General features: G+C 52.8%; 1 protein-coding gene across 2 annotated transcripts in view; it reads left to right on the plus strand.

Annotated features, from left to right (window-relative positions):
- The window catches only part of HSF1 (heat shock transcription factor 1), a 73,072-nt gene that overhangs the window by 19,322 nt on the left and 26,214 nt on the right, over positions 1-27,536 (plus strand). For both annotated transcript variants that reach the window (XM_068395739.1, XM_068395740.1), the window contains exons 3-5: positions 714-850; positions 3,675-3,799; positions 27,340-27,415. In XM_068395739.1, the coding sequence (XP_068251840.1) occupies positions 714-850; positions 3,675-3,799; positions 27,340-27,415 (338 nt within the window). The remainder of the gene's footprint in view (positions 1-713; positions 851-3,674; positions 3,800-27,339; positions 27,416-27,536) is intronic.

The following is a 27,536-nucleotide window of genomic DNA, read 5'->3' on the forward strand; positions in this document are numbered from 1 at the left end:
TTGTCAGCTCTGTCCTCGAAGTGTTGTGCATCTCACTTAGGAAGTTTTCTGGAAAGGCTCTGAAGCCTTTGGGAAGTCATTTATTTACCTTCTGTGCCTTGGGGCCTCAGAATCCCAGAATCACTGAGGTTGGAAGAGCCCTCTGGGCTCATCGAGTCCAACCATTGCCCTGACACCACCATGGCAACTAGACCAGGGCACTAAGTGCCACATCCAGGCTTTTCTTAAACCCCTCCAGAGATGGTGACTCCACCACCTGAATTCCAGCCTTTCTTCTTGCTGACCCGTGCTATCAGCCAAACATCAGCCCAAGTTGGCCTCACAAGAGCAGCAAAAGGTGTTTTTCAAATGACTCTGGGATGTAGAAGTGGATCCCGCTCTTCTCCACAGTCTGTGGCTCAGGGCCACCTGAGTGACCTGGCTCTGCTCTCCTGGGAGGAACAGGCAGGGGAAGGATGTGGTAGCTGCAGAGGACTCGTACCACTTGCTGTTCAGGCCATATAGAGAGGATCAGCATAAGCCTCTGTCCATTTGAGGAAGAGTTTCTCATTCCACATAGCATTTTTAGGATGAGATTTGTTAGAACGCAACACCACAGTGACAGAGCACTGGGTATTTCAGCGATCAAGGGTAACTTGTGCCAGTTGCTGTTTTCTCAAGTTCATCTTTAGCCTGTTAAGCTTTTCACCAATTTTCTCCCCTTTGATTTTCAGATGGCTTTCGAAAGGTTGTGCACATTGAGCAGGGAGGATTGGTGAAGCCAGAGAAAGACGATACTGAATTCCAGCATCCGTACTTCATCCGAGGCCAAGAACATCTCCTGGAGAACATCAAGAGGAAAGTAACCAGTGTAAGTTCGTACAACAGATCTTGCTCTAGATAAAGTGTTTAAAACCAGAGGATTAATCTGGAAAGCATCAGTGTGCTCTGAGGGTTGATGGGCACTGGTGTCATTGGTTATTGTTTAATGCCAGCAGCTCTTCTTGCTGTCTCTCGCCCCTCACCCAGGTACAAGCTGCAGTGCCATCCTGCTGATCACCTGCCTCCAGGTTCTTGGTACCAGTCCCTTTTATTCGTGGGTCTTTTTCCTCAGTCTTCTCAGCATTAGGTTCATTAGGGCACTGCTGGAGACTTCCCCTCTCTCCCACCCCACCACCAGAAAACAGCCAGCACCTCAGCCCTGCAACCAAATGGTGTCTGCGTTCAGTAAAAAGGGTCACTATTTTTCCTGGTTTTCTGGACAAGTAGCATCTGTTTGAGTTTAGCTTGATGGAGGGAAGTTTGCTGGGTCCTCTGGAGAGGCTGAAGAGCAATTGTACCTTTCAGTAGGAGGGAGAGTGATCACTAGTTGAGCTGCAGTCTGCACTTAAAATGCTTCAAGGAATGAAAAATACGCACATACAATGTGTGCAGACACAGACACGTGAAGGTTTGTCAGCTGTAGGAGCGGAAGAAGGAAAAGGAAGGACAAAATACCTGAATTATTTTAAATGTATTAACCTCCAGCGTATCCCAAACATACACTCACACATTCTCCTTTCAAACTCACAGATGTGCTTTACAACTGCCCCCGTTTCTCGCAGTACAGGGTTGCAATGCATGTACTGAAGACACGGTCTAACAGCAGTTGGTATCAGGAGTTCCAAAAACGTCTGTGAACTTTCCAGGGTGATTTATTAGCCCTGAAGTGTGGGCTGGAGAAACACGTCATTCTTTTCCAAATATTAATCAAAGCAATGTGTAGAGTAGCTCACTCTTCTGTCTTATCCCGGGGTGCTCTCCAATAACCCTAAGTGCCACTTTCACTGAGGCATTTAGTTCCTCGAGACGTTTTCACAGTGGGCAAACGTGTTAGAAGGATGTAAAGAGATCTTAAAAGATATATGACCTGCTGGCAAGTGAAGTGGAGAGAAGCTGCTGTTGAATAGGTGAGATGTGTTAACCCCTGTAATGGTTGGCAGATGCACGGGCTTCTCACGTGGTGCAGCTCTGGTGAAACATGCCTAGGTGTCATTTCTCGTGAGTATTTTATCAGAAAAATAAAATCCTCTGCTCAGACTCTTCTCCTCAGCTGCTTTAACACTTGTAGTGGAAATGATGATGTCGAGCGACCGGCTGCTGCTCGGGGGTCTCTGGAGGAGGCTTCCCGTTCCGCCTGCAGCCTCTCTGCTGCAGTGAGCTCATCTGCCCTTTTTCTCCTGATTTGCTTTCTCAAACTGGCTAATGACTTTCTTAATTGCTAAGACCGCTCTTCAGTTCACTGCACGCAGCAGAGACTTTGCAACGTGTGTGAGAAGAACGTTTGTTTCCTATCTTGAGTGCAGATGTGCTCCCTAGTCTTTGTGGCTGCTAAGTTTTAATTTTAGGGTTGTTGTAGATAAGAATGTCTTGGTCAGTTGCGTATCTGAAGGTTTGCAGAGGCAAACAGCTCTGTGCAGGCCTTCGCTTCAACGTGAGCACTGCATTTCTGATCCAAAAAGAGACTTTTTTTTAGGCTATGACAGAATTTAAGGTTTTCAAATAGCAACAGGCTTGCAGGAAACTTCACAGAATCACAGAATGTCAGGGATTGGAAGGGACCTCGAAAGATCATCTAGTCCAATCCCCCTGCTGGGGCAGGATTGCCTAGACCATATCACACAGGAACGCGTCCAGGCGGGTTTTGAATGTCTCCAGAGAAGGAGACTCCACACCCTCTCTGGGCAGCCTGTGCCAGTGTTCAGTCACCCTCACCGTAAAGAAGTTTTTCCTCAAATTTAAGTGGAACCTCCTGTGCTCCAGCTTGCACCCATTGCCCCTTGTCCTGTCAAGGGATGTCACTGAGAAGAGCCTGGCTCCATCCTCATGACACTTGCCCTTTCCATATTTATAAACATTAATGAGGTCACCCCTCAGTCTCCTCTTCTCCAAGCTCAAGAGACCCAGCTCCCTCAGCCTCTCCTCATCAGGGAGATGTTCCACCCCCTTCATCATCTTCGTGGCTCTGCGCTGGACTCTCTCTAGCAGTTCCCTGTCCTTCTTGAACTGAGGGGCCCAGAACTGGACACAATACTCCAGATGTGGCCTCACCAGGGCAGAGTAGAGGGGGAGGAGAACCTCTCTTGACCTGCTGACCCCACCCCTTCTAATACACCCCAGGATGCCATTGGCCTTCTTGGCCACAAGGGCACACTGCTGGCTCATGGTCATCCTGTTGTCCACTAGGACCCCCAGGTCCCTTTCCCCTACGCTGCTCTCCAACAGCTCTGTCCCCAACTTGTACTGGTCCATGGGGTTGTTCTTGCCCAGCTGCAGGACTCTACACTTGCCCTTGTTATATTTCATTAAATTTCTCCCCGCCCAACTCTCCAGCCTGTCCAGGTCTCTCTGAATGGCTGCGCAGCCTTCTGGCACATCAGCCACTCCTCCCAGTTTTGTGTCATCAGCGAACTTGTTGACAGTGCACTCTAATCCCTCATCCGAGTCATTAATGAATATATTGAATAGAACTGGTCCCAGAACCGACCCTTGCTTTGTAGATGACTGGCTTTGGTCCCTCGACACGACACACTCAGGTGTGAATGCAGCAGCTGGTCTAGAGAGGGGGGATGGATTATTTGCAGCATCAACTTTGAAGCTTAAATAACCATTTTGTAGGAAGGAAACATCACTGACATCTTCCTTTCTGTCTCCAGGTATCCAGTATAAAGAATGAGGATATAAAGGTGCGGCAAGACAATGTAACCAAGTTGCTGACTGACATCCAGGTGATGAAAGGAAAGCAGGAGAGCATGGACTCCAAGCTGATAGCCATGAAGCAGTATGTATGTGGGGAGGGGGTGGCAGAAAATGCAGGGGAGTTTGCTCAGTGATTTCTTTCCTGATCATGTTATTTTTAAGAGCTCCTCTGAGAGAAGGCTGGCTGCTGCTTGCTTGCTCTGTTCCAGCTGTCTCGGGAGTGTAGCCTGGGCTTTAAGAGGCTTTCTGCTTAGGGTGAGAAGGGGGTGGTGGAGGGACCTTTGGAACACAATTAAAACCCATTAAAGACCTGATGTCCCAGCAAGCAGACCTGTGACCCCAAACACATTGTAAAGCTGCTCTGGAGCACACCTCTGCTTTGAGGTATCGCTTGGAAAGGCTGGGAAGACTTCAGGAGCTGCCTTCCGTGCCACGGGAGTTCCACTCTGAATTTCAGTCAATGCGTGATGCTGGGTTTTCCCCTTGTGATTTTCTTTCCTCCCACAAAGCACAACTATTCTGTCTTGTCTGATGCTGCACCAGGGTATTCATTTGGGATAACGTCTGCTGTCCTTCTGTTCTAACACCGTCTTCTTCCTCCAGGCTCTTGACTTCTTACTTGCACCCAGCTAAATTCTCGCTGGATACTGCTCACCCAGTAGTTGCTGTTGGGTTGGGAGGCAAAGTTGATGATCTTGAGTCCCACTATAAATGCTGCTGTACCTTCGAGATGGGCAGGGCACTGGTGCTCACCCTTACGTGGCTTTTGCCCATGGTGGTCATACAGAAGAATGTAGTTCATGTCACCTAAGCGTAATCTTTAAGTGGTGCACCAGGAACTGGCTGCCCTCCGGGATACCACAACCTGTGTGTAATCTGCCAGTTGTAGGACTTGCACTGAGACTCTTCAAGTTGCCTTTAAGTTTAGCTGCCTGTTGAGGCCAACGAATATCGGGGTGTGGGTGTCCAATTCCCTTAGGCACCGTTATAAATCTTAATTTAAAGCTGTTTTTTTTTTTCTTTTGTTTCCCTCTCCACAAAGTGGAGTGAATCATACATCAGTGGAGTTTGGTTTAGGCCTGGCTTCTTCCTCACTGCCATTGTTTCTCAGGAATTTGGTTCTGGATCTTATGGAGAGTGGAGCAAGCAGCCCTCCGTTCATGCTGGATTAAGCAGGAAAGCGGGGTAGGGGATTTTGAAGGGACAGTTTCAATCACAGAATCAATCACAGAATCAATCAATCAGGTTGGAAGAGCCCTCTGGGATCATCGAGTCCAACCATTGCCCTGACACCACCATGGCAACTAGACCAGGGCACTAAGTGCCATGGCCAGGCTTTTCTTAACCACCTCCAGAGATGGTGACTCCACCACCTCCCTGGGCAGCCCCTTCCAATGGCTAATGACCCTTGCTGAGAAGAAATGCTTCCTGATGTCCAACCTGACCCTCCCCTGGCCAAGCTTGAGGCTGTGTCCTCTTGTCCTAGTGCTGGTTGCCTGGGAGAAGAGGCCGACTCCCACTGCGCTACAACCTCCCTTCAGGTAGCTGTAGACTGCACTAAGGTCACCTCGGAGCCTCCTCTTCTCCAGGCTAAACACCCCCAGCTCCCTCAGCCATTCCTCGCAGGTCAGACCCTCCAGACCCTTCACCAGCTTGGTCGCCCTCCTCTGCACTCGCTCCAACACCTCAACATCTTTCCTGAAGTGCAGGGCCCAGAACTGGACACAGGATTCAAGCTTTGTCTCCAAGGTCATTCTAGATGACTCTCTTCATCTTCTATTTGCCCCAGGTAGGAGCGCCCAGCCTTAGGTCTAGGCTGTGCTTCTCCTCAGGCCCTTTGTGAGGGGAGAAAGGAAAGTAAATTGTCCTCCAGTAGTTGTACAAGTTATGTCAGATGACTTATCAGCAATGAACCCGCTGTTAACTCCACTACAGGGTGAACTGGTGTGTCCCTGGGTTGGGAGCCGTTTTTTCCACTTTTCTGGAAAAGCAATCAGCTGCCTAAAACAAGGAGTTTACCACTCGCTGTGACACGTGTGGTGGGAGGCTTCGGCTTTTGCACGTTTCTTTCTGTTGCAGGAAGAACAAGCAACATCCAGAGCCACCTTTAAACCCAGGTGCCAGTCTTGTGGTCCCACCACATGGTGCCCATCTAAATTTCCATGGCTTTTGCAGTCCTGGGGCATGTTTTGAGATTAAGTGTCGAGGCTCGTACCCCTGTATTCATAGAATCATAGAATGGTTTGGGTGGGAAGGGACCTTAAAGCCCATCCAGTCCCAACCCCCTGCCACGGGCAGGGACACCTTCCACCACACCAGGTTGCTCCAAGCCCCATCCAACCTGGCCTTGAACACTGCCAGGGAGGGGGCAGCCACAGCTTCTCTGGGCAACCTGGGCCAGGCTCTCACCACCCTCACACCAAAGAATTGCTTCCTCACATCTCATCTCAATCTCCCCTCTCTCAGTTTAAAACCATTCCCCCTTGTCCTGTCACTCTAGCCCCTTGTCAAAAGCCCCTCTCCCGCTTTCCTGGAGCCCCTTCAGGCACTGGAAGGTGCTAGAAGGTCTCCCTGGAGCCTTCTCTTCTCCAGGCTGAACAGCCCCAGCTCTCTCAGCCTGTCTCCAGAGCAGAGGGGCTCCAGCCCTCGGAGCATCTCCGTGGCCTCCTCTGGACTCGCTCCAACAGCTCCGTGTCCTTCTGTTGGGCCCCAGAGCTGGACGCAGCACTGCAGGGGGGGTCTCCCGAGAGCGGAGCAGAGGGGCAGAATCCCCTCCCTCGCCCTGCTGGCCACGCTGCTGGGGATGCAGCCCAGGACACGGGTGGCTTTCTGGGCTGCCGGCGCACATTGCTGGCTCATGGTGAGCTTCTTGTCACCCATCACCCCCAAGTCCTCCTCAGGGCTGCTCTCCATCCATTCTCCGCCCAGCCTGGGTTTGTGCTTGGGTTTGTGCTTGATATTAAGGATGAGAGCAGTCGCAAATGCATTGTAGGTCTCTAGGCTGCGTTCTGGCTGCTCCATTGGCTCTCGCTAAAGCAAACATTAGCATTATTAATTATAAATGGTCTGTAAACCACTAGGTGGAGTGCCTACAGCAGTACTTCGAGCTCTACTAACAGCAGAGAACTGACACCCTCTCAAAGCAGCAAAGGTTCCCCCCCTCTTTTCAGGGAGACAGTTACTGACCAATTAATAAAAACTGTGGTTTGCACTTTTTCAAAAGCTCATCAGGTCAGTAGGCTCCTGGAAGGCAATCAAAATTAAATGCTTTGTGGGAACTGTGAGAGTTGTGCAACCGCCTCTTAGCAGGTCTTCATCTCGAGGCTGAAGATGGCTAAACATGAGCCAGCAGTGTGCCCAGGTGGCCAAGAAGGCCAATGGCATCCTGGCCTCTATCAGGAATAGTGTAGCCAGCCGGTCTAGGGAAGGGATCGTCCCTCTGTACTGGGCACTGGTGAGGCCGCACCTTGAATCCTGTGTCCAGTTCTGGGCCCCGCACTTCAAGAGAGATGTTGAGGTGTTGGAGCGAGTGCAGAGGAGGGCGACCAAGCTGGGGAAGGGTCTGGAGGGTCTGACCTCCGAGGAACGGCTGAGGGAGCTGGGGGTGTTTAGCCTGGAGAAGAGGAGGCTCCGAGGTGACCTTAGTGCAGTCTACAACTACCTGAAGGGAGGTTGTAGTGGAGTGGGAGTCGGCCTCTTCTCCCAGGCAACCAGCGATAGGACAAGAGGACACAGCCTCAAGCTTGGCCAGGGGAGGGTCAGGTTGGATATGAGGAAGCATTTCTTCTCAGCAAGGGTCATTAGCCATTGGAAGGGGCTGCCCAGGGAGGTGGTGGAGTCCCCATCTCTGGAGGGGTTTAAGAAAAGCCTGGCCATGGCACTTAGTGCCCTGGTCTAGTTGCCAGGGTGGTGTCAGGGCAATGGTTGGACTTGATGAGCCCAGAGGGCTCTTCCAACCTCATTGATTCTGGGATTCTGTGTGATTCTTAATTATTTTTTTTCCCTCTCTAAAGGTGTATTTTGACTGGGGGAAGGGGCTCTGCTTTAGCTAAACACACCAGGTGTAATTTATATTAAGCTGCTTTGTTGGCATAAAAAAAAGGTTTATGGTCACGGCTTGTCTTCTGTCGAAGTGAGATCTGTGGAGGAGATTGGAAACGCAGATGGGTTGAAGCTAGTAGAGGGAAAGCTGTTCTGGGGGGTTTTACTGGTTTGAATTGGATATCATCTTTGGCACATCCAATATAATGCTCGTAGTAAATGTCTTTTCATTGCACAGCTGTGAACAGACCTTCTCGTATTGACTCAGCTCAAAAAGTCTGCCTGAAGGACTGAGGAATACGATCAAACCCGTCTCCGCTGTCATGTCGTAATGCGTGTCTGGATAATTTGCTGTCAGTCTCTAGCGCTGGCAGCAAATGATGGAAGGTAGCTAAAGTGAGCTTTGGGTATGAAAATATTTATTCTTCCTTGTCAGCAGCTCCTTCAGCAGAACTGGATAGTGCTCCCGAGGGGCTGAGGGTTTGTGAGCGAGGACGTCGCTCCCCTGGAATCTCACCTGTTTAGGTTTGGTTCATCTGCACTTCTGTACTCTTAGTTTGACATATTTTGGGTTTTTTGTTGGTTTTTAGGGTGAGTTTTTTTGCTTCTCCTGGAAAACAGAAGTCCCTTCACAGAATCAGTGAGGTTGGAAGAGCCCTCTGGGCTCATCGAGTCCAACCATTGCCCTGACACCACCATGGCAACTAGACCAGGGCACTAAGTGCCATGGCCAGGCTTTTCTTAAACCCCTCCAGAGACGGTGACTCCACCACCTCCCTGGGCAGCCCCTTCCAATGGCTAATGACCCTTGCTGAGAAGAAATGCTTCCTCATGTCCAACCTGACCCTCCCCTGGCCAAGCTTGAGGCTGTGTCCTCTTGTCCTGTCGCTGGTTGCCAGGGAGAAGAGGCCGACTCCCACTTCCCTGCAACCTCCCTTCAGGTATTTGTGGACTGAAACCCTTGTCTTCTTCCAGATATTTTATGGGCCTCTGGAGACTTTTTATTTAAAAAAAAACAGATCAGGCAAGCAAGCTACAGGTGAAACAAGTGTCTGAAATGGCCATAGGCTTTAGGAAAGATTTTAATGCTCTTTGAGGCCTCCTGCCTTTCTGGCTTTTGGAGTTGAGGGTCGCATTGCATCACGATTTCTTTGTCCTTCTAGTTACCTCATGGAGAAAGATGGGCAAAAAGAGCAAATCTTCTCATTGTGGGGAACACTAAGCCTGAGGCTCCCTTGCCTCTTGCTAAAGGAAGGAGGAGTCACCTTTCGTTCTGGCACGGGCGCTGCAGCAGAGCTTTTGGCTGCTCCTGCTAGCTGAATGGGGATCTGGAGTCATAGAATCCCAGACTGGTTTGGGTTGGAAGGGACCTTAAAGCCCATCCAGTCCCAACCCCCTGCCATGGGCAGGGACACCTTCCACCAGACCACGTTGCTCCCAGCCCCATCCAACCTGCCCTTGAACCCTGCCAGGGAGGGGGCAGCCACAGCTTCTCTGGGCAACCTGGGCCAGGCTCTCACCACCCTCACACCAAAGAATTGCTTCCTCACATCTCATCTCAATCTCCCCTCTTGCAGTTTAAAACCGTTCCCCCTCGTCCTGTCACTCCAGGCCCTTGTAAAAAGCCCCTCTCCCGCTTTCCTGTAGCCCCTTCAGGCACTGGAAGGTGCTAGAAGGTCTCTGCGGAGCCTTCTCTTCTCCAGGCTGAACAGCCCCAACTCTCTCAGCCTGTCTCCAGAGCAGAGGGGCTCCAGCCCTCGGAGCATCTCCATGGCTTCGTCTGGACTTGTCAAGGTTTGAAGTGCGTCACTGTGCTTGGTTATGCTTCTCTGCTGCTTTTTCGGATAATTAACCAGCTGAAAATTACTTCTTTTGCTGATTTTTTTTTTTTCCCCTGTTTATCATGAAGTGAAATTTATTGGAGCGTATGAAGACAACTCCTTCAGGCAGTTCTGTGTAGATTAAATAAGTCACAGTGAGGCCTTGAATTTTGGTTGCAGCTTTGTACTCTACTTCATACACCTTCTTCCAACACATCCCTTTCATTTTCATAGTCTCTAACTCATTGCATCTCATGCAAGTCCAGTGTAGAAGTGATTCTTTGGGACTGTCACCGTGCAGCCTGGCGGTCCTGCAGCCTGACATCGCATGGACATCTCGAGGTGAGGTGAGAGCAGTTTGAACGCTTGATTTTTCCCAAAAGCGAGGACCAAAGGTGACCAGATAATGCTGCAGGCCTTGTCGGAGCTGGGGCACCAAGGCTTTGGCTGCACGTTGTTGTACGACTCTTGCTCTCTTTCCCTCTGGGGTCAACAAAATTCCTGCCCAGTTTAAGCAGCGGTTACTTAACATCTTCTTTAACTTCTTTGTGCTGATATTTGGGAAGTGCCTTGCAAGGTATTGCTTTTTACTCTGCAGCACCATCAGCAGCTTCATATTGGTGCTGAGGCTTTGCTGGAATGGTTGTTGACAGGTTGGCTGTAGAAAGTCACAGAATCAACCAGGTTGGAAGAGCCCTCTGGGCTCATTGAGTCCAACCATTGCCCTGACACCACCATGGCAACTAGACCAGGGCACTAAGTGCCATGTCCAGGCTTTTCTTCACCCCTCCAGAGATGGTGACTCCACCACCTCCCTGGGCAGCCCCTTCCAATGGCTAATGACCCTTGCTGAGAAGAAATGCTTCCTCATGTCCAACCTGACCCTCCCCTGGCGAAGCTTGAGGCTGTGTCCTCTTGTCCTAGCGCTGGTTGCCCGGGAGAAGAGGCCAACTCCCACTGCGCTACAACCTCCCTTCAGGTAGTTGTAGACTGCACTAAGGTCACCTCTGAGCCTCCTCTTCTCCAGGCTAAACACCCCCAGCTCCCTCAGCCGTTCCTCGGAGGTCAGACCCTCCAGACCCTTCACCAGCTTGGTCGCCCTCCTCTGCACTCACTCCAACACCTCAACATCTCTCTTGAAGTGCGGGGCCCAGAACTGGACACAGGATTCAAGGTGCGGCCTCACCAGTGCCCAGTACAGAGGGACGATCCCTTCCCCAGCCCGGCTGGCCACACTATTCCTAAGAGAGGCCAGGATGCCATTGGCCTTCTTGGCCACCTGGGCACACTGCTGGCTCACTTTCAGCCGCCTGTCCATCAGCACCCCCAGGGCTCTTTCTAACCACTCTTCCCCCAGCCTGTAGCGCTGCACGGGGTTGGTGTGGCCCAAGTGTAAGACCCGACACATCTTGATATTAAAGGGTACTACATAACTTAGGTGCTTGGTTTGCCAACAGCTTTTTCTCCCATGAGAAGTGTTGTGTTACAAGCGTTACTGTCAGCATCTTTTCTATTTCTGATTGCTTTTCTCTTTTAGTATTTTGAAATTGGAAAGTCATCAGAAACCACTATGGGAGAAAGGAGAGGAACCCCCGCTCCAGCAGCGGGGAACGGCATCCGCTTGAGCTCCATCCCGTCGGCTGGGAGGCCGTTGCTTTCCAGAGGTGTCCTCAAGCAAAGAGTGGTTATTAATTACGCTAAATTTTGAGCAGGTTACTGACCTAGAATTTCTGCAGTTTCTTTTGGCTCCCGTTCTGCTTTCTTAGCTTCTGAAGCAGTGACTCATCGAAGCCAAATGTTCTCTTCTGGGCTTTTTAACTTGGAACTGTTAGATTTTCAACTGACAATTGCAATTAAAGTTGGCTCTTGTCGTGCCGCTGCCAGGTACTGAGCAACATTTAACTGAATATAACGTTATTTCCCAGCTCCAGGTGTATCAGTGACTTTCACAGAATCCCAGAATCAATGAGGTTGGAAGAGCCCTCTGGGCTCATCGAGTCCAACCATTGCCCTGACACCACCATGGCAACTAGACCAGGGCACTAAGTGCCATGGCCAGGCTTTTCTTAAACCCTCCAGAGATGGTGACTCCACCACCTCCCTGGGCAGCCCCTTCCAATGCCTAATGACCCTTGCTGAGAAGAAATGCTTCCTCATGTCCAACCTGACCCTCCCCTGGTGAAGCTTGAGGCTGTGTCCTCTTGTCCTGTCGCTGGTTGCCCGGGAGAAGAGGCCGACTCCCACTGCGCTCCAACCTCCCTTCAGGTAGTTGTAGACTGCACTAAGGTCACCTCTGAGCCTCCTCTTCTCCAGGCTAAACACCCCCAGCTCCCTCAGCCGTTCCTCGCAGGTCAGACCCTCCAGACCCTTCCCCAGCTTGGTCGCCCTCCTCTGCACTCGCTCCAACACCTCAACATCTCTCTTGAAGCGCTGGCTGCGTAAGGAGGGTGGAGAAACCAGACCAGCGCTCTAAATGGAGACGACGTCTCTTGATTTAGAAATATTTGTCCTGACGAGTTCTTTTGTAGGGAGGAAGGAGAGCTCTGCCTGCCTCTCCTGGCAGCGGCCGTGCTCGGCGCTCCCCTCCTGCAGCCTTCCCGAGCGCTACTGCCCTTGTGCAGAGCGCGGGGCAGGAAGGTGAGACGGGGAGGCTGTCGCTTCCCCGTGATTCATCGTCTCTGCTCGAGTCCGCCGGGAGCCCGAGCGTATCCGTAAGTTTAATTTTAAACAGATTGTTGAAAGCAGCGAGCTAGCCGTGGTGTCTGCACCTGTTTTTATCGGTTTGCACCGCGTCTCCTTGGGGGATCGTGTTCGCCCTGGCTCAGCGCGTGAAGCTCTGCCGTGGGACGCTGAGAGCACTTCCTCCTGCCCAGACTCTGTTTCCAAGGCCCCGCCGCTTTTACAAGGCCCCAGTTGCTAACAGAGTTTGAAAGTTAAAATTTCTCTTGACAAAAATAAATCTAAACAGACACAAGAAGTTGGCCTTTCGCAGTGTAATTCCTCTTCACCAGAATTAGTTTACCGTATGCAAACCCCCCAGTAAATCATACCAAATAATTTTGACCCGTGTAGCTTGCTTTATGGTTTCAGGGTTCCAAAAGCAACATATATATTATCGTTTGACACTGGCCTAAGGGGATTGAGTTTGCATTAGAACATTTGTTGAAAAGATTGAATCCATCAGTGTTAGGTGAGAGAAAAGCTGAGCTAGGACATAACGAAGCCAACTAGGTGATATCCAAGTTTAGTCACCGGGCTCCGAAAAGCCTCATTAACAGGAGCCCTCCCACCTTTGGGGAGTGAGGTGCTCTGCTTAAAAGCTGCTTCAAGTCGTCTGGGAGATGAGTAACCACACGGCTTTTAGTCCTAGCCTTAGAATTAGGCAGAACTTTGCAGCCCTGTTTCTCTCTTCACCTTTCCTCAATAGCTCTGAGACCGCAACTGGTTTGTTCTGCGGATCTGTTCCGCACGTCTGTCCCGGCGTGGAAAAAATGAGGCCCACTCTGGATAGCAAAGATGTAAAATTTGTAAGATGATCTTCTGTGAAATCGCTGCCCAGGTATTTTCTGTGGTTTACACCATGCTTTATGAGTCCGTAATACCTTGTGTCCTGTTCCTGCAGCCTGGCCCAGCGGTGCGAGGTGATTTGGGGCAGGAGGGGACGTGGTCTCCTAAGCTGCAACAGGAATTTCTGTGCTGCGTTTTGACCTTGCACTGCAGGTTACTGTTTGACCCTTTACGTTGGAACCAAGTTTTAACTTCTTGTTTTCTAGACACAAGTCAGTTTGCAGACAAACTTGACCTTGACCTCTGAATAGCACCCAGTAGTGATCCGAGGTGCTTCAGAGACCCCGTTGGCTTAATTAATGTGTGGGCAGTGAACCTGCTCAGATGTTTGTAGCACAGGATGGGAAGCCTCACGTGGAGGCTGAGCTGGAGGAATAGTGCTGGAGATGCTGCACTTAGGAGGAACAGGAGGTTAAAGGGCCGTACCTGGAGACGTGCTGAGCTGAGAGGCACAGTCAGAATCAGAAGAGGAGGCTCAGAGGTGACCTTAGTGCAGTCTCCAACTACCTGAAGGGAGGTTGTAGCGCGGTGGGAGTCGGCCTCTTCTCCCAGGCAACCAGCGACAGGACAAGAGGACACAGCCTCAAGCTTGGCCAGGGGAGGTTCAGGTTGGACATTAGGAAGCATTTCTTCTCAGCAAGGGTCATTAGCCATTGGAAGGGGCTGTCCAGGGAGGTGGTGGAGTCACCATCTCTGGAGGAGTTTAAGAAAAGCCTGGCCATGGCACTTAGTGCCCTGGTCTAGTTGCCGTGGTGGTGTCAGGGCAATGGTTGGACTCGATGATCCCAGAGGGCTCTTCCAACCTCATTCATTCTGGGATTCTGTGCTGCAGTCCAGCTGCCCGCCTGCCACCTAAAACCTGAGATACTGTAGCCTGGGGCCCACGGCGTTGGTTGGAGAATCATAGAATCACAGAATCGTTTTGGTTGGAAAGGAGCTTTAAGGTCATCGAGTCCAACCACTAACCCGGCACTGCCAAGGCCACCACTAACCCATGTCCCTCAGCACCACATCTACACGGCTTTTAAATCCCTCCAGGGATGGGGACTCCACCACTGCCCTGGGCAGCCTGTTCCAGCACTTGACAACCCTTTCCATGAAGAAATTGTCCCTGATCTCCAATCTAACCCTCCCCTGGGGCAACTTGAGGCCGGTTCCTCTTGTCCTGTCGCTTGTTACCTGGGAGAAGAGACTGACCCCCCCCTCGCTACAACCTCCATCCTGAAGTGGATGCCTGCATTTCAGTTGTTCAGGGCAAATTTCACGTGGAGTGGGTGCCATACAATAAATCCAAGGCTTTTTCCACAAATATCACAGAATCAATGAGGTTGGAAGAGCCCTCTGGGCTCATCGAGTCCAACCATTGCCCTGACACCACCACGGCAACTAGACCAGGGCACTAAGTGCCATGTCCAGGCTTTTCTTCAACCCCTCCAGAGATGGTGACTCCACCACCTCCCTGGGCAGCCCCTTCCAATGGCTAATGCCCCTTGCTGAGAAGAAATGCTTCCTCATGTCTATATATGATTTTCCCCTCCAGTGAAAACCTGCTTCCAAGAAGTGTCCTCCTCCTTCTGCCCCCTGCTCCTGCCCAGAGCTGCTGGGGAGCAGGAAGGAAGGTGATTAGGAAGATGCAGACTGTGGTAACGGGACAGAGGCAGCTGGCAAAGGGGCAGCCCATGTATCATCCTGCCCCAAACCTTATGGCACCCTAGGAACGCGTGCCAGGCAGTCAGCTTTCGGCACCTCTGGGTGGCTTAGTCAGCGTGCGGAGCCTTCCTTCTGCCACTCTGAGCAGGTTGGATGCGTCCTCTGCTTCTCGTGGGCAAAAAAAAAAAGGGACACTCAGCTGTCAGCAAACAAATGTGACTGCGCCTGTGCTGTCTGCAACCAAAGCTCTTCATCAAAAGAGTCTTCTGGAGGCAGTAGTGATCTATATTCTCTCGCGAACCAGGTCTGCCTGCTGGAATCGGGACTAGAGAAAGGAGCATCTTGTCCTCAGGGGCCTCATCCCCGTGCAGCTGAGCAGCCATGGATGTCTGTCTGCAGCGAAAGAGCCTTTTTTCTTTGTGTGCTGGGTAGGGTCGGGCAGCTGGACAGCATCTGCGTCCTCCCCTTCAAGAGCCCGCGTCCTCCTCCGTGGTGTTCTGCCTGTTATTAACTGGCTGTTTCCTCCTGAAAGGAGGGGTATTAGGATTAATTACAGCGCTGGTGATGAGATCCTGGATCAAACAGTTTTGGGGGGTCTCTGCTTCTCACTTCACCCGTCTGGAAATAACAAATTGCATTTCACTTTGTTGCTGAATTTCCTTTTCAAAACACGTGAGAACGCAGCGAGTGGAGTTAAGTGATGATGTGCTCCTGGTTTGGGTTTGGAAATGAGACGTCACTGTCAAGGCGCTGGTTTCTTGTAGAGCTGCAGTAAATCTTGAAGCACAGCAGTGTCTTGGTTGGGGGGTTTATGTGGCAGAGGCTCCCCACGCTCCAGGGTGGGATTGCAGGAGCTCAGGAGCGGGCGTTGGAGAACAGAATCCCAGAATCAATGAGGTTGGCAGAGCCCTCTGGGCTCCTCGAGTCCAACCATTGCCCTGACACCACCATGGCAACTAGACCAGGGCACTAAGTGCCATGGCCAGGCTTTTCTTAAACCCCTCCAGAGATGGTGACTCCACCACCTCCCTGGACAGCCCTTTCCAATGGCTAATGACCCTTGCTGAGAAGAAATGCTTCCTAATGTCCAACCTGACCCTCCCCTGGCCAAGCTTGAGGCTGTGTCCTCTTGTCCTGTCGCTGGTTGCCTGGGAGAAGAGGCCGACTCCCACTGCACTACAACCTCCCTTCAGGTAGTTGTAGACTGCACTAAGGTCACCTCTGAGCCTCCTCTTCTCCAGGCTAAACACCCCCAGCTCCCTCAGCCGCTCCTCGGAGGTCAGACCCTCCAGACCCTTCACCAAGGGGTGAAGCTGGTGCTTGGAGTGGTCTCTGGCAGCTGTATTCTGTTAATGAGGTTTCCATCGTCCCGTTTCCTCGTGTGCTGCAATAATCTAAGGAAACAATTACCTCTGGCTTCAGCCGCACCAGAGCCCCCAGTCCTGGGTTGCGCATGAAGGAAGGACCATCTGTTACCGCAAATGCTCCCCAGCCTTGCTTGGAGCAAGGAGATGGAGGTGATGGTGATAGGCCGCCCAATCTGCTGTTCTTTTTGCTTTTGCTAGTAACGAAATTCAGGCTTGCCCTCATGCAGGTGTGCTGTCAACGTGGTCAGCTGGAGCATCTGCCACTTCAAAAAGGAGGTGGCGAGAGCTTTTGCAGTGGAAGGGAAATGAGGCTCCTGGAACTCGGTTACCACGAAGCCTGGTTTTATGGAAAGAAGCCTGCACGTGAATAATTACAGAGCTACATTTTTCCCAAGAGCCAGAAAGGAAAAGGATACCTGCAGGCCAGGCTGTGGTGCTACTGGAGGAAGGGCTGGCTTTCTGCGGTCGGCAGCGGCTTCGGGGTGTCCCTGGTTGCAAGCACGTTATTCTTCATTTCGCCGCTCGCTCCTTGAGTTGTGTTGGCTGAACTCTGCCTCTTCCAGCCTCGCGCTGAGACTGTGGTCCACGCTTTTATGACCTCTAAATTGGACAATTGTAACGTGTTGTTTTATGGCCTTCCTGTGCAAAGGTTGCGCGGGCTCCAGCTGTTCAGAGAGTGGGGCCAAAACTCTCCTGCCGCGGCCTCCACATGTCAGCCTGGTCCTGGGGGACCCGGGCTGGCTCAGAGTCAAACATCAGCTTGATCTTAAAATTGCTTTGATGGCTTATAATGCTGAGTATGATGTGGGATCTGTGTGTTTTATCTGCGCTGCTGCTTTTTATGAGCTTAGTCACTGCTTGAGATCATCTGAAGTCGGTTTTATTGGTCATTCCAAACCATAGGTTAAAGACCTGTGGAGTACTCGTTTTTCAGCGCAGTGATCTCAATCTGAAATTAATTACCACCATAGGCTGACATACTGATGGGAAAATAACTCAACCCAACTGGCATCTCTTAACCCAGGTTTTTTAGCGTCAGCTGCTTTGTAGCAGGTTTGTGTGTAGGGTCTGTAGGGGGATTTTATCCTTTTCACTGCAGGCTCTTTTGTCCTGTGCCCAGAGCTGGACATCACGTGTAGGCATCTTGCCAGTTATGGAGGCACCAGCTTGTGGCAGCAGCTTCACACCGTCTCTCTGGTTGCCTCTTGCCCTGTCCTCTTCTCCATGTCTCATCTTCACTAATTTGCTTTTTCAGAGGATTCTGGAGGAAGAGCTCTTTGGGATCTTCTAGTGACTGTTGTTGGGATGGTGGTTTGGGACTGTGCCCCAGACGGTACGCGGAGGCTGGCCAGAGCTGGGAGGAGTAGGTCACTTCGCTGTTCAGCATCCTTCCACTCATGTAATCGCTTGAGGAGCAGTAAACTGGTCTGGTTTTCTCCTGATCCTCTACTTTTTCAGAAGAAAAGCAGAGAACGGTTAAAAACTGCATTCAGTTTCACAGACTGGTTAAGGGTTGGAAGGCACCTCTGGAGATCACCCAGCCCAACCCCTGCCCAAGCAGGGGCACCCAGAGCACATTGCACAGGGTCGTGTCCAGGCGGGTTTGAATATCTCCAGAGAAGGAGACTCCCCCCGTCCCTGGGCAGCCTGTGCCAGGGCTCTGCCACCCTCACAGCAAGAAGTTCCTCCTCATATTCAGGTGGAACTTCCCATGTTTCAGTTTGTGCCTGTTGCCCCTTGTCCTGTCACTGGGCACCACTGAGAAGAGTCTGGCCCCATCCCCTTGACACCCACCCCTGAGGTATCTGTGAGCATTGATAAGATCCCCCCTCAGTCTGCTCTTCTCCAGCTGAACAGCCCCAGCTCCCTCAGCCTCTCCTCACAGCAGAGATGCTCCAGCCCTCGGACCATCTCCGTACCCTCCGCTGGACTCTCCCCAGTAGCTCCTGGTCTTTCTTGAACTGGGGGGCCCAGAACTGCCCACAGTTACTCCAGGTGTGGCCTCACCAGGGCCGTGTAGAGGGGCAGGAGAACCTCCCTCGACCTGCTGCCCACACTCTTCCTCACACACCCCAGGACACCATTGCCCTTCCTGGCCCCAAGGGCACATTGTTGGCTCGTGGGGAACTTGGTGTCCCCCAGAACCCCCAGGTCCTTCTCTGCAGAGCTGCTCTCCAGTAGATCAGCCCCCAACCTGTACTGGTGCAGGGGGTTATTCCTCCTGAGGTGCAGGACCCTACACTTGCCTTTGTCTCTACACTTTCCTCTGTCCATGCTCATCTGAACTGGTTCAGAACAACGCACTGAATGAAAGAGATTCTGCTGCTTCACTGGGAAGAGGTGGAATAGTGGGGTGTTAAATCAGATTGGGTTTGATGTTTGATTTACATCTACATTTTGCTGGTAATGTGCTAGTGGGTGTTACTGCTGCCGTGGCTGAAGTTCAATGGTTGTCTTACGCTGGGTCACCGCAGGGACCCTGAATACTTTGGTCATGAGCACAGCTTAACCCTGTGCTCGGGATTGAAGAGGATCTCCCTTGTACTTACAGCTTTGGTCATTGTGTACTGATTGTTCTGGATCAGCTCTTTAGAAAAGGTTCCTGTGGTGTAAGAGCCACTGTAAGGAGCTTTGAGATCATCAAGTCCACCCGTTGCCCCAGCACTGCCAAGGCCACCACTAACCCATGTCCCTCTGCACCACATCTACACGGCTTTTAAATCCCCCAGGGATGGGGACTCCACCACTGCCCTGGGCAGCCTGTGCCAGCGCTTGACAACCCTTTCCATGAAGAAATTGTCCCTGATCTCCAATCTAACCCTCCCCTGGCACAACTTGAGGCCGGTTCCTCTCGTCCTGTCCCTTGTTACCTGGGAGAAGAGACCGACCCCCCTCGCTACACCCTCCTTGCAGGCAGTTGTAGGGAGCGAGAAGGTCTCCCCTCAGCCTCCTTTTCTCCAGGCTAAACCCCCCCAGGTCCCTCAGCCGCTCCCATCACACTTGTGCTCCAGACCCTTCCCCAGCCCCGTTGCCCTTCTCTGGACTCGCTCCAGCACCTCAAGGTCTTTCTTGTCGTGAGGGGCCCAAAACTGCCCCCAGGATTCGAGGTGTGGCCTCAGCAGTGCCGAGCACAGGGGGACAATCCCTGCCCTAGTCCTACTGGCCACACTAGTGCTGGTACAAGCCAGGATGCTGTTGACGAACGCTGCTTCACTGGAGAGTGCTCTGCTCCGATTTGTGACTAGTTCTGAAGATGTCCCGTGTAAGACCTGTTCTTCTCCCCAGCTCTCCCTAGGACAGAGGTTCTCCTGTATGGTTTGCAGGGTGTCACACAGTTCTTTCAAGATGTTTTGCTTGAAAATTGAGATTAAATCCTCGCTGGGCAGTGATAGAGACTATTGCTCTGCACCAAGAGGCTCCATAGCTTTCTCCTAGACTCCTCCAGGAAAACCTCACAGATGATGTGCGTCTCTTTGCGTACGTTGGTCGTGTGTCTGACTCGCTCCAACAGCTCCGTGTCCTTCTTCTGTTGGGGCCCCAGAGCTGGACGCAGCACTGCAGGGGGGTCTCACGAGAGCGGAGCAGAGGGGCAGAATCCCCTCCCTCGCCCTGCTGGCCACACTGCTGGGGATGCAGCCCAGCACACGGGTGGCTTTGAGCTGCCAGCGCACGGTGCCGGCTCATGGTGAGCTTCTCGTCACCCATCACCCCCAAGTCCTTCTCCTCAGGGCTGCTCTCCATCCATTCTCCACCCAGCCTGGGTTTGTGCTCGGGATTGCCCCGACCCACGTGCAGGACCTTTTCTCTGCGTCTCGAGTGTGTTACGTTACGCGTGCTGAGAACCACTTCTCTTTGTAGCGTGCTGACACCACCGCTCCTCGCTGTCGTGCCCGAGGTGACGTGGGGTTTGGAGAACCAGCGGTGCCTGCGGGTGCCATTGCCAGAAAAGCCTGGCCATGGCACTTAGTGCCCTGGTCTAGTTGCCATGGTGGTGTCAGGGCGATGGTTGGACTCGATGAGCCCAGAGGGCTCCTCCAAGCTCATTGATTCTGTGATTCTTCTGTGCTCTGTCCCTGCTTGCAGCCAGGGTGTCTGCAGGAATGAAACGCTGCGTTCCCGTGTGAGGGATAATAAAAAGAAAGCCAAAGCCGTGCCGATACCCCTTTGATGGCTGGGTTTGCTTTGCAGCCCTGGTTAGTCAGCAGAATAGGGACAGTCTCTCTTGGTGGGGGCAGTCATTAATATTCCATATTCCTGAGCTATTTCCAGCCTCTAAAGCAAGAACCACTTATTTTGCTCTTTGCCAAGAGTGAATCCCCCCAAAGGTTGTACCTGCTGGAGATTAAAGATTGATAGCCCTCGAGCCAGGATTCAAAATAGATTTTTTAGTCTAGGAGCTGATTTAGTGCGAACTCAGTCACAGCTGCTTCCTTCCACCGGACAACTGGTGTTACTGGGAATGAACGGCTCTGCTTGGAGCCTCATCTTGCGTGTCACGGTCTGTGCCCTGATAGTCGGGGCTTGCCCTAAGCTCTGCCTCTGAGCCTGTCCCTTCTGTGCTGTGTTCCCTGGGGAGGTCCCGGACCTCGAGGCATCTGATCCCTGCCCTCCTGAGCGCGCCTGCGTGGTCCCACGCGTCGTCCTCTGGGTGTCACGGGTGGCAGCACAGTCCCTAAAGCCCAGGAGCTGACAGCTTGATCTTAAAACAATAGCTTAAAGTTTAATTTGAGCGAAGGAGGATAGTTGGGAATGGTCTGAGTCGGGATTAGCTGCAGACAGGAGTTATACAAGTGTGGAGTCAGGACTTAAAAATTACAAGGTGTCGAATCGAAGGTCCTGAGCTTCCAGCTCCGTGTCTGATGAGACCGTTCGCGAAGGGCAGGAGGGAAGGAGCAAGGCAGGCACGTAGCTCTGCTCTCCTGGAGCAACCTCCTGGCACCGGCGCTGCGGGTTTGGGGCTTCCCGAGGTCCAGGTGATGCCCTGGCACTTAATGGTCCTCAGTAGATTTGTTTCTCTTTGTGCGACTTTGTCCGCTGACTCCCGGGACGCGGCAGCAGAGCTCTGCGTCTTAATTACGTGGTGTCTGGAGAACCCTTTGTTTGTAGGGAATCTGCCAGCTGCTGACTTCAGCTGATAGCCCGAGCCTCAAATCAGGAGGGAGAGGGAACAGTTGCTGCCTGTTCGCCTCCGCTTTGTCTTTTGACTTCACTGCTGTGGGGCACCGGGTTGGGGCTTTACAGCCCCGCTCGTTTATCGTGTCACGGTCGCGGCTCCGAGCAGCACCGCTGCGCTCAGGGCTCTGCTTGTCTGGACGTGTGCTGCTTCCTATTTGCCTGGGTGATTTTCTCCTGCCCCGATGTATCGCTCTCGCTCATTTTTCGTGCTGTGACTAACGTCGTTGCCCAGCTTTCTGCCCTGTTTGTGATCATCCATGGGTGCTCATTAAGAGCCCCAGTGACAGGGTTCAGTGTAGCTCTCAGGCTAAAGCCGCCCTCACTTCACAGAATCACAGAATCAATGAGGTTGGAAGAGCCCTCTGGGCTCATCGAGTCCAACCGTTGCCCTGACACCACCATGGCAACTAGACCAGGGCACTAAGTGCCATGGCCAGGCTTTTCTTAAACCCCTCCAGAGATGGTGACTCCACCACCTCCCTGGGCAGCCCCTTCCAATGGCTAATGCCCCTTGCTGAGAAGAAATGCTTCCTAATGTCCAACCTGAACCTCCCCTGGCAACTTCGTTCTGACAAGCCTTTAAACCATTTGGACGTGTCTCTGGCAGGGGACAGTGTCCTACAGGATGCGTCGCTCTGCAGGAAAACACAGATTACGTGACGTCGCGTCTGAAATTTGGGTGAGGCTGTAGCATAGAATCCCAGACTGGTTTGGGTGGGAAGGGACCTTAAAGCCCATCCAGTCCCAACCCCCTGCCACGGGCAGGGACACCTTCCACCACACCAGGTTGCTCCCAGCCCCATCCAACCTGCCCTTGAACCCTGCCAGGGAGGGGGCAGCCACAGCTTCTCTGGCCAACCTGGGCCAGGCTCTCACCACCCTCACACCAAAGAATTGCTTCCTCACATCTCATCTCAATCTCCCCTCTTGCAGTTTAAAACCGTTCCCCCTCGTCCTGTCACTCCATGCCCTTGTCAAAAGCCCCTCTCCCGCTTTCTTGTAGCCCCTTCAGGCACTGGAAGGTGCTAGAAGGTCTCCCTGGAGCCTTCTCTTCTCCAGGCTGAACAGCCCCAGCTCTCTCAGCCTGTCTCCAGAGCAGAGGGGCTCCAGCCCTCGGAGCATCTCCGTGGCCTCCTCTGGACTCGCTCCAACAGCATCTGTGACCTTAAACTTTGCTCTGGACCTCTCAGGTGCTCCCACCCCATAGACCATGGAATGGTTTGGGTTGGAAGGGACCTTAAAGATCATCCATGCCTAAATGAAGATCTTTACCCATTTATATTTTTCTAAGCAAATATGGATGTAACAGCACCCTTCAGATCTTGATAGCTTGGCGTGATTAAAATCCAGATTTATTTTCTATACGCTCTTGTCTGAAGTACCAGAACATCAGTGTGCTGCGTGATGGAGGAACCCGCTGCTTGCTGCAGTGCCACTTTTAAATAAATTCGGAAGCAGCTTGTGCCATGAGATAAAAATAGTGTGGGACAGAAAAAAGCTCCAACACAAACTCTGCGGGCAGCGAGTGTGTTCGTGTACGGTCACAATCACACGCTGTGTTTGAAAATCATCTATTTTCTAGCGTAAGTCTTCAGGGTTCAAACCTGTGAAGCAGGAGATGTAAAAAACTTGAATTGTGGGGTTTTTCTGTGCGTACTCTCGGTGTTTGTGGTGCACAGATGCTTCCTGCAGCGAGAGCTGGAGTTTTACCTTCAAACAGAGAGAGGACGACTCGCTCCTGTAGCTCCCTGGCTCTAAAAGCCTGGCTTTAAGAAAAAAGCCAAGTAGCAGCACAGCCCCGATGGAGTGTGACAGCTTGCGAGGCTGCATTTTCTTTAAATTGCAAAATATTGGATAAAAAATTGCTCATTTATTGCAGAAATTGCTCGCTGTGAAGTCGAGCGCGGCTTTTGCCCGGAGTAATTTTATCTGAAAGGAGAGGAACGACCCTTTCCCTGGGTGTGTGCTGGTAATTAAAGCTCTTTGGAAAGGCTGTTTTTCAAGCAGGACGGACGTTTCTCCTGAGGACCCTCGTACAGGCGCGGTGATAAATGAGCGTCTCCTCTGGCTTCGGGAGATAACAAATGTCATTCTCTGGCTGGCAGAAGCGCGCGGGCGTCCTGAGCCCCTGGGCTCTCTCTGAGCAGCCCTGCATTGGCTCTGGGCTCAAACTGGGGAAGACTGGTTTGCTGGGGGGGGGTGGAAATAGATGTGTAGCTGGGGATTCTGCCTGCAGACCCCGTGCTTCCCCCAGGATCCAGCTTCCCAGCCGAGGTGGGTGCATGCTGTGGTATCTGGATGGAGGAGCATCAGGAGCAGTTCAAGAAAGATGTTGAGGTGTTGGAGAGAGTCCAGAGGAGGGCGACCAAGCTGGGGAAGGGTCTGGAGGGTCTGACCTGCGAGGAACGGCTGAGGGAGCTGGGGGTGTTTAGCCTGGAGAAGAGGAGGCTCAGAGGTGACCTTAGTGCAGGCTACAACTACCTGAAGGGAGGTTGGAGCGGGGTGGGAGTCGGCCTCTTCTCCCAGGCAACCAGCGCTAGGACAAGAGGACACAGCCTCAAGCTTGGCCAGGGGAGGGTCAGGTTGGACATGAGGAAGCATTTCTTCTCAGCAAGGGGCATTAGCCATTGGAAGGGGCTGCCCAGGGAGGTGGTGGAGTCACCATCTCTGGAGGGGTTTAAGAAAAGCCTGGCCATGGCACTTAGTGCCCTGGTCTAGTTGCCATGGTGGTGTGAGGGCAATGGTTGGACTCGATGAGCCGAGAGGGCTCTTCCAACCTCAGTGATTCTGGGATTCTGTAGCTGGGGGGACCACGGACAGGCAGCCCTTTGCTTGTTGGCCGATCCCACGCGCCCTCCGCTGCAGAAGAGAGGAGTCCCTTGTCTTGTGCTTTCGAGAGGCACATACCCCTTCTCTGCTCCGAGCCACAAACCTTCTTCTAAGGCTGCTGGACCTCACCCCCGGCTTCACAGCGTCCCGGCTGCACGGGGCGTCCCCGAGGAGCAGCGGTTTAAGAGAGGCAGGTGCGGAGCGGGCTTGGCTTTAGGCAGTCCCGTAAAATATTGCCTGAACAAAACGCTTCAAAGATCTTCTAATAACTCCCGAAATGAAATGTTTGAAGCTGCCCCTTGTAAACTCCTCACCGGCCTTTAATTGCCTCATAAAACAGTGGGCTAAAGAAAGTATTAAAGGGGTTTTTTTGCTGCTCTCAGATGAGTTTAACCCTTGGGGGACCCTGTGTCCAGCTGTTTCTCTCCCGCTGCCTAATGAGCAGTCACCACCTTCTTTCTTTGCCTTTCGTGATACATCACCGGCTCCGATCCGCCAGCCCTCGACCTCTGTGCGTGGCTCAGGTGTGGCACGGGCAGCGGCCGGTGCTGCGGGGGCGGCGTGATTTCTGCCCCTCGCCCTTGGGATTTCGGCAGCGGGCGCAGGGCTGCGGCTCTTCCCTTTCGAGCGCCGGGGCCCGGCGAGCTCTCGATGCGCTTTTCTGTCCCGAGGCGACCGGAGGAAGCGGCGTTCAGATGGTCTGTGCCCAGGAGAGCTTGGCTAATTTACAGACCTCCCCAAACCCCCGCCGGGGCCCGGAGCAGCGATCCGCCGTGCGCGTAATTGGCAGCTGGTGCGTGGGGAGCGGCGGCGCAGCTGAGATAACCGCAGCTGTACCCGTCGATACGAGGGCACCGGCTCCCACCCCCGAGGCCCCTCGCGTCCCCACGCTGCTGCGCTGCATTTAGGGACGCTCTGGGTTCGCTGCCGAAAGCTCCGGCTGCTCCTCGCCGTAGACAAAACGCAGCCCCTTGGCTGTAAGCTCACCCTTGCTGCGGGCAAGCGGGCAGCTCGGGCTGACTGTCCCCTCCGAGGGTGAACGCTTGCTTGAGAATCACAGACTGGTTTGGGTGGGAAGGGACCTTAAAGCCCATCCAGTCCCAGCCCCCTGCCACGGGCAGGGACACCTTCCACCACACCAGGTTGCTCCCAGCCCCATCCAACCTGCCCTTGAACACTGCCAGGGAGGGGGCAGCCACAGCTTCTCTGGGCAACCTGGGCCAGGCTCTCACCACCCTCACAGCAAAGAATTGCTTCCTCACATCTCATCTCAATCTCCCCTCTTGCAGTTTCAAACCGTTCCCCCTCGTCCTGTCACTCCAGGCCCTTGTCAAAAGCCCCTCTCCCGCTTTCCTGTAGCCCCTTCAGGCGCTGGAAGGTGCTAGAAGGTCTCCCTGGAGCCTTCTCTTCTCCAGGCTGAACAGCCCCAGCTCTCTCAGCCTGTCTCCAGAGCAGAGGGGCTCCAGCCCTTGGATCATCTTCATGGCTCTTGGACACATTTGATGCATCTGCAGGTGACAGCCTGTTTTGAGAAGGCTGGAGTAATTTCGTGTGAGTTTTCCCTCTCTGGGTTTTTGTCACCCACCCTTTTGCTCTGCCGAGGGCTCAAGTACAACTGGGGGCCTCTGGCTGCTCCGTTCTGGGTAGGCTCTGCCAGGCACCACCATCCTGTTCCTCCTTCCTGATGTCCGAGGGAACCCGTCCACCCTCTCCTGGATCGTCACCACTGGTTCAAAACCCTCCGGAGGGAAAAGTCATTGAATTAAAATCTGAAAGGGATTTTTTAGCTTGAGCAGTAAAGATCCTGCAAAGAAGGGGGTGTCCCCAAAAAAGGCTTGAAATGGCTGGTTTGCTTGTGGAGTAACTCTCTGGCATTGAGACCGTATCAGTGCTGGGGTCACATAAACATGTAACTTAAACCGTAGCACCTGGGAGCTCCTCGGAGCTCTGGTGGCTTTAAGAGTAGGAGAAAACGTTGCAGGTTTATTGCTAATGTCTCCATGTGTCACAGAACACACAAACCCGATCGTTGCTGGTTTCATTTATTTGTGTAGAAAAGCCAAATACGGAGTTCTAAAAAGTGTGGAGAGTTTGGGAATTGCTGCTGCAGGAGGAAATCGAGGGGTAGGTGCTGTGCAGCTCCTCAGAATCACAGAATCAATGAGGTTGGAAGAGCCCTCTGGGCTCATCGAGTCCAACCATTGCCCTGACACCACCATGGCAACTAGACCAGGGCACTAAGGGCCATGGCCAGGCTTTTCTTCAACCCCTCCAGAGATGGTGACTCCACCACCTCCCTGGGCAGCCCCTTCCAATGGCTAATGACCCTTGCTGAGAAGAAATGCTTCCTCATGTCCAACCTGACCCTCTCCTGGCTAAGCTTGAGGCTGTGTCCTCTTGTCCTGTCGCTGGTTGCCTGGGAGAAGAGGCCGACTCCCACTTCACTACAACCTCCCTTCAGGTAGTTGTAGACTGCACTAAGGTCACCTCTGAGCCTCCTCTTCTCCAGGCTAAACACCCCCAGCTCCTTCAGCTGTTCCTCGCAGGTGAGACCCTCCAGACCCTTCCTCAGCTTGGTCGCCCTCCTCTGCACTCGCTCCAACACCTCAACATCTCTCTTGAAGTGCGGGGCCCACAACTGGACACAGGATTCAAGGTGCCCCCTCACCAGTGCCGAGCACAGAGGGACGGTTGTGCTGTGGTTGTGCAGCCCACACTCCGTCCCGACGCAGCCCGGGGCTCTGCCTGGATGCGGAGCTCGCTCCTCCTCAGCTTTCCCCCTCCCTGTCTCTAGAGACGCCGATTTATAACCAGCCCTGCGTGCACCTGGGTCAGATCAAGGAGATTGAGCTGGGTCACCAGGGGCCTTTCCACAAGGGCGCAGTAATGGCTCGTAGCAGCTGCGAGCTGCTCGCTCTCTCTGGGTAAGGCTCTGCGTTACTGCCCACGTGTGAATAGCTGCTGCTTCTGGAGCCGCACGAGCTCCAATGATGGCAAAGCAAAGTTAATGAACACAATTTCACCCGCAGCCCCAGGAGGCTGTAAATGAGCCGGTATCTGGAGATGTCGGCAAAACCCCCGCTGCAGTTTTCCAGCTTGCCCCGTGCTTTGTTTGCTCTGCCTGAGAGGCTGCGGGTTTTTTTTTCTCTGATGGCTTTTTTCTTCTCTTGCAGCGAGAACGAGGCGTTGTGGAGGGAAGTAGCCAGCTTGAGGCAGAAGCACGCTCAGCAGCAGAAAGTTGTCAATAAGGTAAATCCTGGTCTTCCAGACGGAGGGATTGAGACGTTCTCGTGTTCGTGTAGGCGGTGATGCAGTGACCGGCTGGGCACGTGTGGGATCGGTGGGATGCAGAGGCATTAATTCTGTTTGG

This window comes from Nyctibius grandis, chromosome 3 (genome assembly GCF_013368605.1).
Source record: "Nyctibius grandis isolate bNycGra1 chromosome 3, bNycGra1.pri, whole genome shotgun sequence".
Lineage (NCBI taxonomy): Eukaryota > Metazoa > Chordata > Aves > Nyctibiiformes > Nyctibiidae > Nyctibius > Nyctibius grandis.